The following is a 21,207-nucleotide window of genomic DNA, read 5'->3' on the forward strand; positions in this document are numbered from 1 at the left end:
GAGAATCTAGGGCAGAGTCTCTGTGGGTCCAGGAAAAGCACCCACAGAGTCGTGACTACCCTCAGAGCCACCACTGGTTGGAAACCTACTACGTGCCCGGGAGTTTTACGTATTTTAGTTTTCCTCCGAGCGATGTGATGGGATGGATCTTATCATCCCTGCTTTGCAGCTGAAGAAGTAGAGAAAATCAGGGAGCCTAAATGATCTCCGGCTGATTACAGCAGGCAGGGTGCGGGCCCCATGCCTGCAGCGTTCAGGCCCGTGTTTCCCCCTAAGTCGCACTATGTCCACGGGGAGGGTGTTAGAGGCGGTGGTAGCTTCTCAGATAGACAGAGCTTTGCCAAAGGCAACAGGCCCCCCTATCTCCCCCGCATGCCAGGCCTGGCCCAGCCTCTCTATAGATTCTGAGACTGTTGACATCAGCGCACTTTGACCTGCCCCGGGTGGGACGGGAGCTCTCCCCTCTCACAGCAGCCCTAGGGGTCTGCTCTCCAGTGCGCCTGCAAAGGGAACAGCCATCTGGGTGGCGGCCACCCACGCCAGCTTCGGGGCAGTTCATGCCGAGGACTAGAAAGTGATCGTTCTCTTCCTGACTCTTCCCCTCCCCCCTCCTTCAGATGGGAAGGTTCACATTTCTCTTAGAGGTAAAGGGGGTTAAATCTCCATGGGCCATTCTTTGAGCTGTAAAACAAAACAATAAAAAGGTTCTGTAAGCCCTAACACCTTTTATACATTTTGCAGTTAAAAGAGAAGAAAGAATAGTGCGCCCCTAGCAAGACACTTAGATACTTTCCACTTGAACCTCTCACATGTCCATTTCTCCACACAGCCTCCAGCAATATTCTTAATTAGGGGCCAATATTTCCTTCTTTCTAAAATAAGTAGTATAAACCCTCCCATGTTCCACTTTAAGAGGAGGGACATAGAAACACTTAAAGGCTGTTTGTATTCTGTTTTTCATACTGAAGTGATCCTTGTAAAACCCAGTTCATTGTAGAATTGATGGTCCTTTTCTCATGCTTTAGGGCAGAAGCTGATCACCAGTCTGGGTCAGGGAAAGCACTTCCCGGTGTAGGATTGCAGAGTTAAATGTGTGGTGAGGAATGTGGGCTTTACTTTGATACTCTGATGCAGGTGCTGCAGGACAGAGCACTGCATCCTCTGTGTCTCCAAATGTGCTGGTGGACAAGCTAGGACCACCGGAAACACCCACCCCACGAGCCCCTCTGATGGCCCCGAGTGGACAGCAGGTGTCTGTAAGTGAATAGTCTGGACTCAACCAACTGGAACGATTTTTAACACTGTGTGAAGGACTGTCTTTCTGGGGGAAAAGGGGCGGGAAACCCCCTGTGCCCTGACCACATTTGCTTTCACTCAGAAGTTGCCAACATATCTTTTTTTTTTTTTTTTGGTACAGATTAAAACTTGTGTTTCTGTTTTAAACTCAAGCACAGGGAAATCATGCGTTCCCTGAAACAGAGGAAATACTGAAAGAAAGATACAGGTCATATAGGGATTTAAATAATTTAAATGGAGATGGCTGCTATAGCTATAAAGTTGGCCAAATTTTACATTCTAAAGCAGTGCTAGTAGAGCTTCCCATGACAGTGGGAATGTTCTATATCACTGCTGTCAGATATGGTAGCCACTGGCCACGTGTGGCTCACTTGAAATCTGGCTAATGTGACTGAGGAACTGACATTTTAATTAAATTTAAATTTATATAATCAAATCTGGCAAGTGGCTACCACATTGGACAGCACAGCTTTAAATTGTAGGGAGTATTTAACATTTGATGTGGTGAGCATATTAAAAGAACATTAGCAAATTCAGTGTGGTTTCTCTACTGTTGATGAATATATTTTGTCTCACACCAGGCAGGGGTTTGGTGAAGTCTGATAAGGTTCACAAGGCAAGAAGAGGCAGCAGATGTGTGCTTTCGCTCCATCTACAGCCCTGCCTCAAGGTGACAAAAACTAGCCCAAGAAGTGTTGAGAAACACTGGTTCTGACTCTTTCACTTTCTCTCACTTCTAACTTGCCTCATTACACTGTGAATGTAAGAGAGATTTGTTAGAAGAACTTAACAGTTGAGGGAAGCCTTTGTGGTCCATTTCTACTCTCTCCACTGTTTTTGAACGACCAACAGTATGAAAGAGTTGAAAAGGCATATGGCCAACTAATTGCCAAGATAAAATAAGTCTCTTTAGATTTTTCTTTCACTTACTTTTCTTTGCCTCATTTTTCCTTTTCAAGGCTAATTTTCTTCTTTCTGGCTTGATGATCATATTACTTTTCTAGGGCTGCCATAACAAATTATTATAAACCGGAAGGCTTAAGCACAGCTATGGAGGCTGGAAGTCCACGATCAAGGTGCCTGCAGGGTTAGTTTCCTCTGAAGCCTGCCCTTGGCTTGCAGATGGCTGCCCTCTTGCAGCCTCTTTACAGGGCCTTTTCCATGTGTGCTTGCATCCTTGGTATCTCTTTGTATATCCTATTCTCCTCTTATAAGGACATCAGTGAGATTGGATTAGGGCTCACCCTAAGGGCTTCATTTTAACCTAATAACCTCTTTAAAGGCTGTCTCCAAATACAGGTACATTTTGAGGTATTGGGGGAGAAAAGAGTAGGGCTTCAATAAATGGATTTGAGGGGGGGATACAATTCAGTCCATAATGCTGATGATAAGTAATATTCTATTTTTTGAAGAGTTATACATTTCTTAATTTATAATTTTCATGCTTCAATTAAGAATAAAGAATTACCTATCTTTGGCCATTATCTTTGACTTATAAGTAGGCATATAACACAATATGTAAAAATGGAAATTCTTCTGTTTGTTCTAATTCATTAATATAGGATTAAAATGTACTGTTTATCTACCACATTCTTTTTATAGCTAGTTCCTCCTTGTCAAAAGTAAAGGGAAGTAACAAAAAGAGAAATGCTTTTTAAAAATATGCCTAATTTGGATGTTGAATTTTATCAAAAGCTGTTTTTGCATCTACTGAGATGATCATATGGTTTTTAGTCTTCAATTTGTTAATGTGGTGTATCATTCTGATTGAGGATATTGAAAAATCCTTACATCCCTGGGATAAATCCCTCTTAATCATGGTGTATGATCCTTTTAATGTTTTGCTGGAGTTGGTTTGCTACTATTTTGTTGAGGATTTTTGCATCTATGTTCATCAGTGATATTGGCCTATAATTTTCTTTTTTGTGGTATCTTTGTCTGGTTTTGGTATCAGAGTGATGGTGGCCTCATAGAATGAGTTCAGAAGTGTTCCTTCCTCTACAATTTTTTCGGAATAGTTTCAGAAGGATAGGTGTTAACTCTTCTCTAAAGGTTTGGTAGAACTCACCTGTGAAGCCACCTGGTCCTGGACTTTTGTTTGTTGGGAGTTTTTTTTTTTTTTTTTTTTTTTTATTATTTTATTTATTTATTTATTATTTATGGCTGTGTTGGGTCTTCGTTTCTGTGCGAGGGCTTTCTCTAGTTGCGGCAAGTGGGGGCCACTCTTCATCGCGGTGCGCGGGCCTCTCATTATCGTGGTCTCTCTTGTTGCGGAGCACAGGCTCCAGACGCGCAGGCTCAGTAATTGTGGCTCACGGGCCTAGTTGCTCCGCGGCATATGGGATCTTCCCAGACCAGGGCTCGAACCCGTGTCCCCTGCATTGGCAGGCAGATTCTCAACCACTGCGCCACCAGGGAAGCCCTGTTGGGAGTTTTTAAATTACTGATTCAATTGCAGGAATGGTAACTGGTCTGTTCATATTTCCTATTTCTTCCTGGTTCCAGTCTTGGGAGATTGTGACTTTCTGAGATTTGTCTATTTCTTCCAGGTTGTCCATTTTATTGGCATGTAGTTGCTCGTAGTTGTCTCTTATGATCCTTTGTATTTCTGTGGTGCCCATTGTAACTTCTCCTTTTTCATTTCTGATTCTACTGATTTGGGCCCTCTCTCTTTTTTTTCCTGATAAGTCTGGCTAAAGGTTTATCAATTTTGTTTATCTTTTCAAAGAACCAGCTTTTAATTTCATTGATCTTTTCTATTTTTTTTTTAGTCTGTATTTCATTTATGTCTGCTCTTAACTTTATAATATTTTTCCTTGTACTAACTTTGGATTTTGATTGTTATTCTTTCTCTAGTTGCTTTAGCTGTAAGTTTAGGTTGTTTATTTGAGATTTTTCTTGTTTCCTGAGGTAAGATTGTACTGCTATAAACTTCCATCTTAGACCAGCTTTTGCTGTGTCCCATAGGTTTTGATTTATCATGTTTTCATTGTCATTTGTCTCTAGGTATTTTTTGATTTCCTCTTTGATTTCTTCAGTGACCCATTGATTGTTTAGTAGCATATTGTTTAGTCTCCATGTGTTTGTGTTTTTTGCAGTTTTTTTTCTTGTAGTTGATTTCTAGTCTCATAGCATTTTGGTTGGAAAAGATGCTTGATATGATTTCAATTTTCTTAAATTTACTGAGGCTTGTCTTGTGGCCTAGCATGTGATCAATCCTGGAGAATGTGCCATGTGCCTTTGAGAAGAATGTGTATTCTGTGGCTTTTGGGTGGAATGCTCTATAAATATCAGTTAAGTCCATTTGGTCTTATGTGTTATTTAAGTACTACGTATCCTTATTGATTTTCTGTCTGGATGATCTGTCCATTGATGTAAGTGGGGTGTTAAAGTCTCCCACTATTATTGTGTTACTGTTCATTTCTCCTTTCATAGCTGTTAATATTTGCCTATGTATTGAGGTGCTCCTATGTTGGGTACATATATATTTACAATTGTTATATCTTCATCTTGGATTGACCCCTTGATCATTATGTAGTGTCCATAGCTCTCCACCTCTCCTGAATGCAAGCCCGCCTGCCTTCAAAGCCAGACATTCTGGGGCTTGTCTTCCCAGTGTAGGATTCCCAGCTGAGGAGGCTGATGTGGAACTCAGACCCCTCACTCCTTTGGAGGAAGCTCTGCAATTTTGATTATCCTGCTGTTTGTGGGTAGCCTACCTGGGAGTGTGGGTTTTGACTATACAGCATCTCTGCCCCTCCTACCCATCTTGTTGTGGTTCCTTCTTTATATCTTTAGTTGTAGAAGATCTTTTCTGCTGGTCTTCAGGTTGTTCTCATCAATAGTTGCTGTGTAAATAGTTGTAACTTTGGTGTGCCTGTGGGAGAAAGTGAGCTCAGGGTCTTCCTGCTCCACCATTGTGGCTATCTCTTGTTTTGTTCATCTTTGAATCTCCAGTTCTTAGCATAACATCTATCTTACAGTAGATACTTAATAGCTTTGTGTTGAATGAAACTGAATAGAATATCACTAGTCAAGATGGAAGAACCTTGGAAAGATCTTATACCTCTCTGTTAACTCTCACATGAGTCTGATAAATTAACTATCCCTTCATTTGGAGATGGCTGTCCACTAAATATTCACACCAGGCATGCAAAACTGAAAATAGAAGGAATGGTGTTGAGCTTAGTAGCAGTAAAACTAAAAGTCTGAAACTAATTCTGAAGTTATGATGGAAGTGGGATGGAAAGAAGCAAGCAGTCAGGAACTTGTTTCTAAAACTCAAAGCCCAGGAAGAGGTTAATCCTGTAGTCATTTCTGCATGAATTATGGGTAAAGGTTCTCAAATTACAGTACAGGAAGGTATTATTACATGTTCTTTGGCAATGAATGTAAATGTGAAACTTTTTATTAAGCATAATTTCTTTCTTTACATATTTTTGTCCATTAATAGTTAACAGTAGAGATTATTGTATATTTTAAGATTTAAACTGAATAATATATACAAGAAACTGACATTTCATTTGTTCCAATAATTGCTCTACACATTTCTTTAATGATTTTGAAAATGTTAGCATAACGGGAAAAATTTAGAAGTTGTTTAAAGCTTATTTGTGCTTAAATTATTTGATAGAATCATGGCCATACTTGACCTTTGGCACATTGTAAAGTAAGTCATGTTCTCATTTTTTGATATCGTGAATACTTTAAATGACATGGTCAGCAACATTAGAATTTCAACATAATTCGTTGCATCTTATTTTGTGATTTGTCTTGGGTGCCCTTGATTGCGGGATGAATTTTTTTTGTAACCCTTCTCCTCCTGTCACATTTTAAATGTCACCAGGCCAGTGTTTATATAATTGTATATATAGATTGTATAATTATATATATCATTGTATATAATTTATATAATTCTCCCTTCCCACCCTTTACATCCATTATACCTCCCACCACATGAGAGGACATTATGCCTCCCTGGACAGTAAAACAATCTCCTTTCAGGATAATCGACTCCTTTCAGAAATTTCTGTGTTCTGTGTTTTGTGCAATCTTCTCTACCTCACCATTTCTCCTCCTAGGTAAGATTTCAGATGTTATGTTTGATTTCAATTAATTATGTTGTACTTAGCAGCAAATGCAAGACATTTGGTGATTTTTTTTTCATTAAATGAGCAAAGTGAGTAATTCTGCTGTTTAGAACGAATGTGAGGGAAGTATTATTATATGTACTGGTTTTAAAGTCAGACTTGTATGTTCCAGATATGTTTGAATGATTCAGAAAATGTGCATTTTGAACAACCTCATTGTGGGTTGGGGAGTGCTAAAAGCCTTGGAGGTCAGGACATTCATGAAATTGTCAACGAAAGAATGGGTTGGGGTGTGAGGGGAGGAGGAGGAGACCCTTCAGACAGCGTCAAATCAGTGTATTTAACTTAACTTCAGTGAATCAATACGTAGAATGTGAGAGTCAGGGAATCTACCAGAGATCCAGGAGCCACCAGCTAACTCACTTTGCTTCCTTGTTTTGGGTGGAAGAAGAAGGAAGAAAATGATCAAGGAGTGGATTTTAAACTCAGAACAGAAGAATTTATGTTGAAAAGTAAACAGTACCGAGCAAGAAAAAGTCAGATGACATGTCCTCTCACAGGTTACAAAGGGCGATTATGCTGATATCGGAGGACTGGGACACAGCAGTTCGTGGGGGAAAATGGCTACATCTGCATAAGGATGTTTACATTATCCTGCCAGTTTCTAGACAGAGTTTCACCATCCACATGCCTCTGCAGGTCATCAGTTAGAGTCCTGTGTGCGTGTCTGTCTTGGAGGATCCTGGGGCAGCCAGGCCCCCGCCTCTGTGTCCTGAGACTGGGCAGCCCTTTGGGGCAGGTGGAGAGCATCGCTTGAACTCTTGGAGGGAGTCGGTGCACGTGCTCGGGAAGGTGGTCTGGACAGAACAGAGGACTCTGAAGACGTGAGGGGGGGGCAGCAGGAGAGCCTAACCTCCTAGTGCGCTTGAGGAGACTGAAAATTCTGGGAAGTGCTGAGCACGGCGGGAGCTGAGTTACTGTCACTGCTAGTGAGGGTGGCAGAGTCACCTGTGGGATCCAGGTCGGGGTAAGGGGACAGTGCTGCTGGATGAGGCAGCTGCTGGCCTAGGGACCTTTAGAGGACGCAGAAGCACATGCCACCCCCCTCCTCCAGCAGACCCCCTCTGGGGGTCGGGGCTGCCCCACAGGAGGCGCTGCAGCCTGGGTGGGGCTCCGGCACCACCACTCCTGACAAGGAGGAGACACCTGTAAAGTCAGCACAGCCTAGGGAGACCCACCCCCCTCTACCCCCCAACAGGTCACCTTCCAGGGAGGGGGGTGCCCTTTATTATCTTGTTGTAAAAGGGAAAGTGGAGATGACTGATTGATAGCTCTCATCAAGATAAGAAAAAGCAACTTTGCCCCAAGAACATTATAGGGATTGGAGTTTCAGAGGTTCTAGAGGGGGCTTTGAGTTAATGAGTCTTTTACTAATAAACACCAGAAGAATATGGCTGGCAAAAGAGGGTTACACTCAGAAATTTAGTGGGAAACATACATTTGTTCTCTATGTCTGTGTCTCTATTTCTGCTTTGCAAATAGGTTCATCTGTACCATTTTTTCTAGATTCCACATGTATGCATTAATATGTGATATTTGTTTTTCTCTTACTTCACTCTGTATGACAGTCTCTAGGTCCATCCACGTTTCTACAAATGACCCAATTTTGTTCCTTTTTATGGCTAATATCCTATTGTATATATGTACCACATCTTCTTTATCCATTCATCTGTCAATGGGCATTTAGGTTGCTTCCATGTCCATATATGGACACCAAGGGGAGAAGGGGGGTGGGATGAATTGGGAAATTGGGACTGACACATATACACTACTATGTATAAAATAGGTAACTAATGAGAACCTACTGTATAGCACAGGGAACTCTACTCAGTGCTCTGTGGTGACCTAAATGGGAAGGAAATCCAAAAAAGAGGGGATATATGCATACATATAGCTGATTCACTTCACTGTACAGCAGAAACTAACACAACATTGTAAAGCAGCTATATCCCAATTAAAAAAAAAGTTTAGTGGGAAACAGAAGTTACAACACACAGTTGCATTAAACACAGTTGGTCAGAAAGTTCATATTTATGTCCAGTGCCCCATTTCTTCAATTATTGCTTCAAATAGTTAATGGTCACAAATACCTGTTTTTTTTTTTTTAAATAAAGAGAGCCGTTTCTGGAGAGAAATGATACTTACTGGATTATAAATCTTACTCCACAGCTGAGGACAGAGACTTGCTAATTCCTCCACACACCCTGACTGGCATCTGATAGCAGCAAAGAGAAATTGTTATAGTCTTAAGGAGAAAATAAACTGACTTTAAGAACTGAATTTTGGATATCTAACTTGTAACAGTGATGAAAAATACCACAGCAACCCAATAATCTGTTTTTATTTTGTCTGTGTAATTGATTAAATAATGTGAAGTCTGTTTGCTTAGTCTCTTGTCAGCAATGGCTTTCATGCAAGGTGACTATTTTTGATCACATTTATTCCTGAACACTACTGGGATCTACCTTGGATGCTGAGCTAAGAATTGATCTACCATCTTGAAGCATTTCCCACCTAGCTTCATTATTTCTAGTTTTAATTTCTGGGTCAGAGAACACAGAAAGAAATATCCTCTGAGAAGAGGTCCAATCATCCTCTTTAAAACAAACAGAATATTTATTACACAGGTTTTAAAATTAACTAACTATTCATGGCAACAGTGTGTTTATTTTTATAGCCCTTCTGAGTCTTTTACAACTGTCTCATCTTTGGACTAGTAACTCTTGAGGGCAGATGTTAGATCTACTGAAATGCATTCAGAAGGTGGAAACAATATTCATGTAAGTTACTGGAACTCTATTAAATCTAAATAAATGTAATTTTATCACATGGACGTATTTGGCTAGTTTCTTCGAAAGAGGTGCTGGAATTAATTTGTATTTCATTTCAAATGATTTAAAGTGGCTTCTACCAATTCGGATGACAATATCATATTTTACTTTCTAATTGAAAACAATATTCTCTTTATTCTTTTTTTCCCATGACAAGGCCTCCCATTCTACCAAAGTAATAATATTCTACCAAATGCTAAATAAGCCGACATAATTGGAATCTCCTCTAATCAGTGATTCTGGTCATTAGATGCTTCAGATACTTAATAACTGTTAAATTGATCATCCTTGCTCCTCTTCACGTTTGGAATATTTAAGTCCTATTACTGCAGATTCAATAATTGAATTACATTAGTACTTAGCAGTGCAGGGTATTGAATTGAAACCCATGTACTGTTCAGATCACCAGGCAAGAGGACCTTTTGGCTTCTCTTCTGTCTATCCGAGAATTAAATACCAATTCATTCAAAAAACAGCAAAGACTTTTAGAAAAAAATTGAGCTTGAGTTCACGTGGGGATACCTATATTCCAGATCTCAGAGATTTAATAATTTTGGGAACCTCATAAAAGCAACCTTAAGAGTTAGGCTTAACTGAACTTTTTCATATGACAAAGTATTTTCAAATTAAACCTCCTCTTGGTGGTTAGTATTTAGTTATTTACCTTTTTGCACAATTAAACATCCCCAAATTATTCAAATGGAGAGCAATTTTTTTGTTTGTTTTTTGGAAACAGGACTGGCCTGGCAAAATAAGGTTTCTGAATGATCTCTGGGGGAGCTCACCTAGAAGATATCTGTGGATACCTGTCCCCGGCAGTAAAAGGCTTTTGGATGTTGATTGTGTCACTGAATGAGTTGACCTATGACATCTCCAAATCCATGATATGAAGGGCTGAGTCACAACAGGGTTCAGGAGCACCTATGCTTTGGGAACTTTTACCAACACATATACTTGTTTCCATTTGGTGTTTACTTTATTTCAGCCTGAATAAACTTCAGTTTTGGAGCCTCGAGCTGCAAACCATGAACACCTCCAGGAGGTGCTTCTTAGAGCTGGGAGAGGTGGATTCGGGAGCAGTTTTCAAGGATAGCTTGTCACCCAACCCCATGGCTGGTTCTTAAGGCGGCTGTCCTCAGGCAGGTACTGCCAAATACATTTGATGCATGTTGTTCCCAGGTTTCTGGAACCACATAAAGCAAAGCCTGGGCACCAAAATTACAGAAGAATGGGCTTAAATTGGAGACTTGCATTTTTGACATTGCTTTTCAATGCAATGCACAGCAGTAAAAGTTGCACTTTTGCTGGAAGTCTTTTGAAATGTGAAAGGTCATATTCACTCCAGAATTAAGGAAAGTTTCATGATTTGAATCATATCCCTGTCGAGCATAAAACCAGGTAAAGTTGGCTAGCTAATCATCATCAAAAGGACGATTTAAACCGAGAAAGATTTAAACTCAGTCTTTCTTGCTGGTGATGATTGTAGATGATTGTGATTCCTTAACACAAGAGGTTTAAGGAGTAATGCTAAAAGGCTGGGTAAAAAAAAGTACTCTCTGTAAAGAAAACTTGTTTTTGTTTTTTTCATTCTTATCGTCAGTTGTTTGGGGGACTGAGAGACCTGCGACATTTTGATTTATTTTCTGACATTGAGGACATACAGGTGGTCTATACAGTTCATGCCAATCTTACAGATGAAGTGATTTCTCCAGTCGGATGGGGCTGCCATCACAGGGGCAATTCTGAGACATGAGAACGACATGAAAAAGTAACCTTTCTTTGAATGAGATCTGTTTATTTTACAAATACATCATAAGATGGATGGGAAGGGGATTGGAGGAGAAGTTACCCATGGCATTGGTTTGGCAGACCAAGGAGTAGGAGGTGGGAGCCTGTTTTTCAGGCTAAGTTCATGTCACCTGGATGGGGCAGAGCAGAAACTTAAACCTATGTTTGTCTCCAAAGGCTCTTAAAGTGAAGATAAAAGTTCCTCTTTCAAAGAGCTGTCGTAAGGTTTAAATGAGCCAGGATGCGTGTAGAGTAGCTAAATATAGTCCTGGCCCTTAGCAAGAGCTCCCCAAAGGATCCCTCACTGCCATTGTAATAATGGAAGTGTTCATTACATTGATTCATTCTAGTTCTGCCTCTAGGTACTGTACCAGTTACTCTTCAATAACTGCAGCTAATACTGATTGATAATGATAATAATTGTGCTACCCAGGGCCAAACTCCGGGACCACACCTTCCCCTGTCCGAGATGAAGGCCTGTTAAACAGCGGTCATTTAAGGAAGTGAAATAGGGCAGGTTTGACGGCTGGTTTAAGTTACAGTCGTTTGTCATCTCCTGCTGCCCTTTGCACCCACTGCGCCTACAGGAGCCGTGCGAGGGGCCCCTTGAAGGAGTCTTCCTGTCCCCCCTTGTAAACACACACCAGATGTGCCTTTTGCATTGGCTGCCCGGCCAGGGTTCGCCCAGGGCAGGAAGCGGGACGGCTGTGTCCCCTTTACACCCCAGCCCCCAAGCCTGTAGATGGCTGTGCTGGAAGGACAGGGGACCCTCAGCCGCCCAGACCAGGGCTTGCAGTGAATGGATTCTCATCATATTTCCCGCTCTGAGAGAAATCAGCACGCGTTTGTCATCTTTTATTAATATTGGGCTAATTATCCTTACTCTGCAGATGAATACTGCATGGCCCACCGGTTCCCAGAGCAGCAGTTTTGGAAGCAAAGGAATTAGAAGCAGATGAGTCCTGCATCCTGCTGTGTTCTTTGGTTTGCCTTGTTGGTGTGGACAGGTGTGTCTCAGTCACCAACCACCATGTAACAAATCAACCTAAACCTTAGTGACGTCAAACAATGATTTATGATTTCTCTTTGGTTCTGTGGCTTGATGGGGTTGTCCTTCTGCTGGTTTCACAGGGGTCACCATGTGGCTGCATCCAGCAGGGAGGGTGGCTGGCAGCCTGGCAGAGCTGAGCCTCTCTCCAGTTGGTACATTCACTCCAGACTTCACAGCATGGAAGTCTCAGGACAACCATCTAAGGGAAGGAAAAAAACCTGCAAGTCTCTTGCACCTAGCATCATTTCCATGACATGCTGTTGGTCAAAGAAAGTCACAAAGCCAGCCCTGACTCAGGGGATGGCAAACAGACCCACCTCTTGAGAGGAGCGGTGGCAACATCACAATACAAACAAGCATGAGAGGAATTGTTTCCACCATCTCTGAAACCAAGCTAACACAAATTGCAAAAATACACATGACGTGAATGTTACATCATCTGCAAATATTTTCTCCCATTCTGTAGGTTGTCTTTTTGTTTTGTTTAAGGTTTCCTTTGCTGTGCAAAAGCTTTTAAGTTTAATTAGGTCCCATTTGTTTATTTTTGGTTTTATTTCCATTGCTCTAGGAGATGGATCCAAAAACATATTGCTGTGATTTACGTCAGAGGTCTTTAATCCATTTCGAGTTTATTTTTGTCTATGGTGTTAGGGAGTGTTCTAATTTCATTCTTTTACATGTAGCTGTCCAGTTTTCCCAGCACCACTTATTGAAGAGACTGTCTTTTCTCCACTGTATATTCTTGCCTCCTTTGTCATAGATTAATTGACCATAGGTGTGTGGGTTTATTTCTGGGCTTTCTATCCTGTTCCATTGATCTATATGTCTGTTTTTGTGCCAGCACCATACTGTTTTGATTACTGTATCTTTGTAGGGTAGTCTGAAGCCAGGGAGTATGATTCCTCCAGCTCTGTTCTTCTTTCTCAAGATTGTTTTGGCTATTTGGGGTCTTTTGTGTTTCCATAAAAATTAAAAAAATTTTTGTTCTAGTTCTGGGATTAATTTCCAAAATATACAAAGTGCTCATACACCTTAATATAAAAAAACCAAACAACCCAATCAAAAATGGGCAGAAGACCTAAATAGACATTTCTCCAAAGAAGACATACAGATGGCCAACAGGCACATGAAAAGATGCTCAATATCACTAATTATTAGAGAAATGCAAGTCAAAACTACAATGAGGTATCATCTCACACCAGTCAGAATTGCCATCATTAAAATATCTACAAGTAATAAATGCTGGAGAGGGTGTGGAGAAAAGGGAACCCTCATACACTGTTGGTGGGAATGTAAATTGATACAGCCACTGTGGAGAACAGTATGGAGGTTCCTTCAAAAACTAAAAATAGAGTTACAATATGATCCTGCAATCCCACTCCTGGATATATATCAGGAGTAAACTCTAATTCTAAAAGATACATGCACCCCAATGTTCATAGCAGCACTATTTACAATAGACAAGACATGGAAGCAACCTAAATGTCTGTCAACAGATGAATGGATAAAGAAGATGTGGTATATATATACAATGAAATATTACTCAGCCATAATAAAAGAAGGAAATAATGCCATTTGCAGCAATGTGGATGGGCCTAGACACTATCATTCTAAGTGAAGTAAGTCAGAAAGAGAAAGACAAATATCATATGATATCACTTTATTTGTATCTAAAAAAGTGATACAAATAAACTTATTTACAAGACAGAAATAGACTCACAAATATAGAAATATAGGAAACAAACTTATGGTCACCAAAGGGGATAGTGGGGGGGGGGTAAATTAGGAGTTTGGGATCAGCACATACACACTGCTATATATAAAATATATATAAAATAGGTAAATAACAAGGACTTACTGTATAGCATAGGGAACTATGTTCAATATCTTATAATAATCTATAATGGAAAAGAATCTGAAAAAGAATAGATATATATATACTGTAATACATATTATATATATATCTGAATCACTGTGCTGTCACCTGAAACTAACACAACATTGTAAATTAACTATACTACTATAAAAAAAAAGTTAATTAAAAAAAAAGAAGAAAGTCACCCCAACATTGGTGATGCAATTACTAGACTTTTCTACTTAAGGTGAGGTTTATCTTGTTAAAGATGGTTCAGTACAAATACTCCATAGGGCTAACTTGGAAGCATTCTGACATAAGATGTTGTATATCTAGCTTGTTCAAAGATGTAGATTTGACTTGCTGGGCTAGTCACTAAGTAACCTCCTATATGTTTGGCACATCCACATGGAATCATTCATTTATTCATGCCTGCATGCATTCATTCATATATATATTTGAACATGCATTCCTATGTGGAGCCCTGAACTAGGCACTGGAGGAGGGTGAGTAGCCAGATTAGTTAGACGTCTTTTCTACACTTAAAGTATTACCATCGACAGTTATCTTTTTCTTCTTACCCTTGCTGATCCCAACAGGACCAACTTCTCCTCTGTGATTTTTTTTAGTTTGTAGTTTTTTAAAGTCAGCTACTTTTTTTTTTTTTTCTTTAAGCAAGAGCTCTTTTTGTCCTTTCCATATAAGCCTCTATTAAGAAGTTGTAACTCTAATGGGATGTAAATGTAAAGAAAATGTCTTATGGCATACTCCACATGCAGACACCCAGAGACATCCATTTTCTTGGACAAACACTTAAAACAATATGAAAAATTGAGGGAAAGCCAAAGATTAAGCCATTAATAGCTACAAAGCTATTACAGTTTAGTAGCAGGAGCATCCAATGACAACTCACACAAATCTTGGGCACTTTGGGGTTTTGCTGGTGGCAGGCACAAATAACATTCATTCATTACTTGTACATTTATGCAGAAAATATTCATTCTGTTTTTATTGTACATTAGGCCTGTTTTAAATGAGGGATTTTGCAGTGAAAGAAAAAAAACAAAGTTCTTGTCCCCATGTAACTTAAATTTTAGTCAGGAGAAACAGACAGCAAAAAATATGTGATTTGTCAGGTAGTGATAAACAGTATGGAAAAAAAATAAAGCAGAGGAAGATGAGGGGAAACCAGCGAAGAGTCTGAGAGGGGCTGGACGGTGGGGTAAAAGGAAAATCAGGAAGAAATGGTGTCCCATTGGGTGGCAAGTATTTCGAGAAAGGAATGACGGCTGTTTCAAAGGCTGCTGAAGTCTGAGGATGGGCTGCTGTGTTCGGCAACGTGTCCATTGGTGACCCTGACACGAGCTCTTTCGTGGGGTGGTGCAGAGAAAAGCCAAATTAGTTTGATTTCAAGAGAGAATGGGAGGAGAGGAAGGGAAGACAGAGAATATAAAACTCTCTTATGGACGTTTTGCTGACAGGCATAGTGAGGAATAGGATGGTAATTGGAGGGAGATGGGGCCACAGAAGGTAATTTTATATGACAGGAAATACGGCAGCATGTTTGGTGCTATTAGAAATGATCTAGTACAGCAGGAATGCTGATGATGTGGAAGGTAGAGGGGCGATTTCTGGAGTGGTGTCCTTGAGTAGTTGAGGAGCATGGCTTGCTCTAGAACATATATAAAAATTCATGTTATTAATTTTTTGAGCATATATCCAAAGTATATCGGGTTGGCCAAAAAGTTCGTTCGGGTTTTTCCATAAGATGGCACAGAAAAATCCGAGCGAACTTTTTGGCCAAACCAATATATGCATACATTTAAATTTTTTATTTATATACTACTTTAATAGCATGCTATATGCATTTCAAAACACATATAAAAATCTAATTAAATCTTTGGAGGAAAAAATACATAAATAGAAGGCCCAGTATTTTCCCTCCAAACCACACAGATAGTCTTACACACATGCTCCTTGAGGTGCGTGCACTGTACTTTGGGGTTCTTACCTTTAGACAAGGTCACTGTCTGACACTGACTTATCAAAAAGCAGTTGGAAGGAAAGAGCTTGGTCTTTCAGGTTTGAGAATACGAGGTTTCCTTTTATTCTGTTTTCTGCCTCGGAAAGTGTTTCGACCTTAAGCAACACCTTACAAAGGGCAAGGACTTTAAATGTAGCGCTTGAGGTGATTTAGTTAAAACGTTCTTCAAATGCTCCTAGAGGTTACTTTTGTCACATGTAGTGTCACAAAATGCAAAAAAAAAAAATACTCAGAAAGAGGAACAACCACATTTCAATTTTTATTTGTGGATGGTGAGTCGCTTTTTAACCATAGGTCTTTCCCATAACTTTCTCGAATCCATGACTGAAGGACAAAAAATGTGCATCTCCTCATAGGTACAAACTAAAACCTTTCGCCACATGACAGGAAGAGTGAGAGACGTGCCTATTTTTTTTTTTTTTTCTGTAGTTTCTGTGTGAAAAAAATGCAGTTGCCGGCTGATGGGCAAACTAAAAACGTGTCCCCAAGTTGCAAAGAGTACAGAGTGTAAATGTCAGGCACTGGAGCTTTTCCCAGAAGTCACATCCTCAGGAAGGTATTTTTGCTAATTATGAGGCTGAAATTATTGGCACAAGAAACACTGTTCCGTGATTGGCTAACATAATACAATAAAACAATGGTGTCAAGTTGAACCACTATGAACATCCGTATGGTGGTCATAGGAGTCCTTCCCACAGTTTCAGCGTGGTCCCGGTTGTAACTTGATGTCTCCAGGTTTGTCAGAAAAACCCTCAGGTACAAGTGTCCCATTTGCAGTGTGTGGATCTCTTCCTCTAGAGACAGGATGGTCCTAAATCAGCCTTTCCATTGCAGGGGGAGCCGTCATGCTCCACATCTCCACGCGAGAGCCATCCTTTTCCTGACGGCTCGGGCTGTAGGACCCCTGAGTTGCTCTCTTGTTGGAGGCAACGACGGAGGCCACCACTGCCAGGAATAGGATCAACAACAAGGCTAACGTCACTGAACCGATGGCGGTGAAGACGTCTGAGAGCAAGTCGTCTGCCAACTGCAAGGATAGAAATAATTGTGATGTGAGTTACAGAGCAAAGGAGAATGTCCAGGTCAAGGAACTACCCTGGAATGGAAACCAAGCAGAGCGCAGGTGCCACTCAGTGCTGGAGAAAGATCAAGGTGTGGAAGGAAAGTCAGGTGTCCTTATTCCCAGATCATGAGAATGTGACTGTCTCTAGAGTCCAAGGTCTAGAGGCAGGAGACATCTACTGTGTCTTAATTTCAGTGACTGAGGTCATTTGTGTGACATCGAGGCCAAAGGATGAACCCACACGTTTATTTGTAAAATAGTTCTGCATCTATAGAGATGTATGGCTCACAGTCTTTCGACTCCCTTGCAAAAAGTTCTGATTTTGCACCGAAAAATATGGTTGTTTTACAGCCTTTCTTGGGAAAGGAAGCAAATTAAATTAGTTGGGTCTCATGGGAAAGATCTCGAGACATAGGCTGGGCTGCAATGCGCTGGTTTCCACAGTCATCACTTTGACTTGGATTCGATGTGACAATTGAATGGTTGTGAAAATACACGTGTGCCACGTGGAACCAAACCTGGGAACAGAAAACTGCAGGCAGAGCCCTGCACGGAGGAGCTGGGTCCTGGACTCTCAGGGGTGTGCCTTGGACAGAGTAGTTTTTCTAATGTTGATTCCAATGTGTTTGCCAAGCACTTTTTAGCAATGGGTAAAATGAAACTGATTTAGCTGCACAGAAATATTAAGGACAGGACACAGTTGCTATTTGAATTTTTAATAGGTTTTCAAAGAAATGTTTCTGTCAGGGTAAGTAAAAGCAGAAGTAAACTAGTTTACCTTCTCATTTAGCTTTCTCTAGGACCCATTCCCTGTTATCTAACCAAGCTACTGTTAGAAATGTAATCTTTGTTAGTTTAACATCCTAGGGAATTTTAAACACCTTTGTTTTCCTTTGTGTTTTTTATTTTGCTGTTGTTGTTCACTGTGCTTTGATTTAGCCATTATATAATTAATATAATCCTTTAATACTGTATCTCTTCATAATATTGTCTTGGGTGTACTGACTATGAGCCTCGTCTGAATGTGCTTCATTAGTTTCCTCACTCATTCAACAATGGTTATTGACTATCTGCTATAAACATTGAACTGAGCTAGGAGATAAAAATAGAAGGCAAGTCAAAGTCTGAAATCTGGAGCTCAGACACGCACGCACATATACACAGATAATCATACATTATAAACACGTTATGATAATGTCATAAATGAACTGCATAGGGGTGTAGGTAGAGTAATATTGGAATGTGGCATGTGATTACCTTTTGAAGGATAAATGAACATTCAAATAGTTCGAGCAGGAAATTCTACTTGGATGAAACAATTTGAAATAAAAAGGGCAAGAGTATATAAAAGTCCTTAGAGTTTGGGGAAACAGTAGGAAATCCGGCATGACCAAATGTATTGTCCATAAATGTGTATGTTTGAGTGGGAAAAAGATTTAAAAAGTTGGTGAGAGATAGAACTATAAGGTAGGTGAATCTGGACAAGAAATTTGAAAGCCACACTAAAATTCGGACTTGGTCCTGAGGTCAGTGGGAGCCAGTGAAGGTGTTTAAGTGAGAGCATGGTATGATCAAGTCTGTGTTTCATTAAAACTTGGCTCTGGTAACAGGGTGGAGGGTGGGTGGAAGTGAAGGTGGGGCTGGAGGTGGAGCAAATAGCAGTTTATTGTATTAGTCGTGGTGAGATGACCTCGGTCTAAGTTTGCCAGTGGAGTGAGACTTGAAGAGGAAAAGGTGGAGAGAGACTTGGGAGGCGGACTCACTCCACGGCAGACTGTGCGAATGAGGCTGGGGAGGAGCGGAGGGAAGACAAGGATGGTCACCACAGGAGGTGACCCTGTTGGCTGGGGTCTCATTAACTGGGATAAGATACACAGGAGCAGAAACAGGCGTGCACGGGAAGACCGCCTTTAGGCTGGGAAAAGCTAGCGTCAGGTTCCTGGGCAACATTCAGGTGTGCGCTGCTACTCTCCACATTATTGTCTAAAATTCTGGGTCACAGCAGCTTTTCCAGTTATTGGAGAAAAGCATATAGAGTTTCATAGAATTCAGTCGTTCTTGAGAAAATTTGTTTACCTCAACTAGAGGGCAGGTTCTCCGGCCACACTGTGTGGCAATGACATCCTTTATCTGTAGGGATAACTGTGGGCTGGGACAGATGAATACAGCCATAGACCTGGCCTTGAAAGCTCAAGAGTCTGGGTCTCAGCAGGACAGATGGACCCCTTTGTGTTATCTGGGGACCTCTAGATTGTGTAACCCTCTTGTTCCTAGATGCTGAATTCTCCTTAATCTGTCCAGTAAACTGTGTCATCTTTGGGAGTCAATGGTTGTTCTGCTGGGTGGGTGAGTTGGGAGGGTCCACACCCACACAGAGAGGAGACGAATCACTTGGTTTGCCTCTGTTTTCTAAACTTCTCTGGCGTCTTCTCATTTGGGCTGAGAATGATTGCACGGGGAAAGCTAATGCCGCCCAGACCCTCGCACCTGCTGCCCTGCAGCTGGAGAGGGAGGGGACATGGCAGGTGTAGGCGCTGAGTTCTCCTTGGGACCCCAGTTCTGGCAGAACCAGAGGACTGATCCGCTTCACTTATCTCGGGACCTGCAGGGAACCAAGGCTCTTGTCTGTGGAGGCTCCACTGCTCTCAGCAATGTGGACAGAATGGAAGGGCCAGCTTCAGACCCGAGAGAAACCCCCTGCCTCCACCGGCTGTGCGCTGAGCGGCGGGCCTCAGCCAGTCCCTGCAAGACCCTGGGTTTGATCACCTGTAACACCAGGTCCTAGCAACTACTCCCAGGGATGGGAGTCAGGAGACACAACAGATGCAAAAGCCAAAGAGAATGTCCCAGAGTAAGTTCTCAGCACAGGAGAATGTGAGCAGCCGTGAAGATGTGATGCATCACCTCGCTGATTTCATTTAATTCTGGAAGATGAACTAGAACTCCCTCAATGCCTCGGGATACGACCCGGGAGCCAACCTACAAACCTAACACGGCAATTCCGAGCTTCAGATAAAGTTTTGGATGAAATGGCTGGCCTAGCGATATCAGATAGGGCGCGTCACTCAGCTTTGGTGGGGAGCTGAGGGAGTCGGAGTTTGAAATCGCCTCTGGAAGGTCCTTTGCTTTTGAATTCCCCTGGCTGAAAGGCCTTTTTTGCTCTGCTATTCTTCAACTGGGCTTAAAATACACAGCCCTGGAATGGATCTTTTGATAACTGAAACTGCTGGGACACAGGAACTGACAAGGCCGCCAGGTGTGGACCGTCCTGAAAAACAGCGTGAGTTTAAGGCCAGGCCTGTTTGGATGGGTTGTGCTGCTAATGCTGCACTTTTGAATAACCTTTTTCAGAAAAGATAGACCCCAAATTCATGAAAACTTCATGTAAAATTACTTTTCAGATGGCTTATGCTGCAATCTGTATTGTTAACATCCTGTTTAAATGTACATTTTATACATGATCACATTAAACTGTGGTGACTTTGAACTCCCCATCTGCAGAATAAAATAAATAGGTGCTTCATTTTTTTTCCTCCATGGAAGATTCATTCTGAAACATTGACTGGTTGTGGCCAAATGTGACCCAAGGCAAGGATGCACGCTGGCATTCTCAGGGGAAACTGCCAAAACTTATTTTGAACATTCTGACCTGAGCCTAGGCTAGAACACTCTGGAAATACACATTCGCTTTTTTTCCTTAAACTCCAGAAGAGGAATTCTATACTGTGATTCCTCTGAGGGGAGACTGGAAACAAAATGCACTTGTGAAACAGACGGAAATGGGTTTGAATCCAGTTTTGCCACCGGTGTCCTACACTTATCTCTGCCATTTGCCCACCTGTAAAGCGGGGGTGACAGTTCTGTGTCCTAGGCTTGCTCTGAGACGTGGAGCATCCAGGTGTGCGGAGCTTCTCTGAGGGGCAGGCTCAGAAGGGAAGTCAGTCCTTGTGGTCACTCCTGTTTGGCACTCTTCAGTGTGATGACCCTTCCCCGGCTGATTTCCCCGGCCCTGCTTGGGCGTCAGGACACCCACCAGGTGCCACCCACTCTGGCAACAAGTCGGGACTCAGAGCCCAGCCTGGGAGCCGAGAGGGGCAGCCGCTGACCTGGAGCTGGCAGGGGCCTGGGC

The 21,207-nt window shown here is 41.5% G+C and overlaps 1 protein-coding gene across 1 annotated transcript in view; it reads right to left on the reverse strand.

Annotated features, from left to right (window-relative positions):
* Positions 1–16,699: 16,699 nt before the first annotated feature.
* Positions 16,700–21,207, reverse strand: part of CRB1 (crumbs cell polarity complex component 1) — a 282,452-nt gene continuing 277,944 nt past the window's right edge. Inside the window, exon 13 of the mRNA XM_061185280.1 lies at positions 16,700–17,042. Within this exon, the coding sequence (XP_061041263.1) occupies positions 16,827–17,042 (216 nt within the window). The 3' untranslated portion in view covers positions 16,700–16,826. The remainder of the gene's footprint in view (positions 17,043–21,207) is intronic.

The sequence above is a fragment of the Eubalaena glacialis genome, chromosome 3 (assembly GCF_028564815.1).
Source record: "Eubalaena glacialis isolate mEubGla1 chromosome 3, mEubGla1.1.hap2.+ XY, whole genome shotgun sequence".
NCBI classification, from domain to species: Eukaryota; Metazoa; Chordata; class Mammalia; order Artiodactyla; family Balaenidae; genus Eubalaena; species Eubalaena glacialis.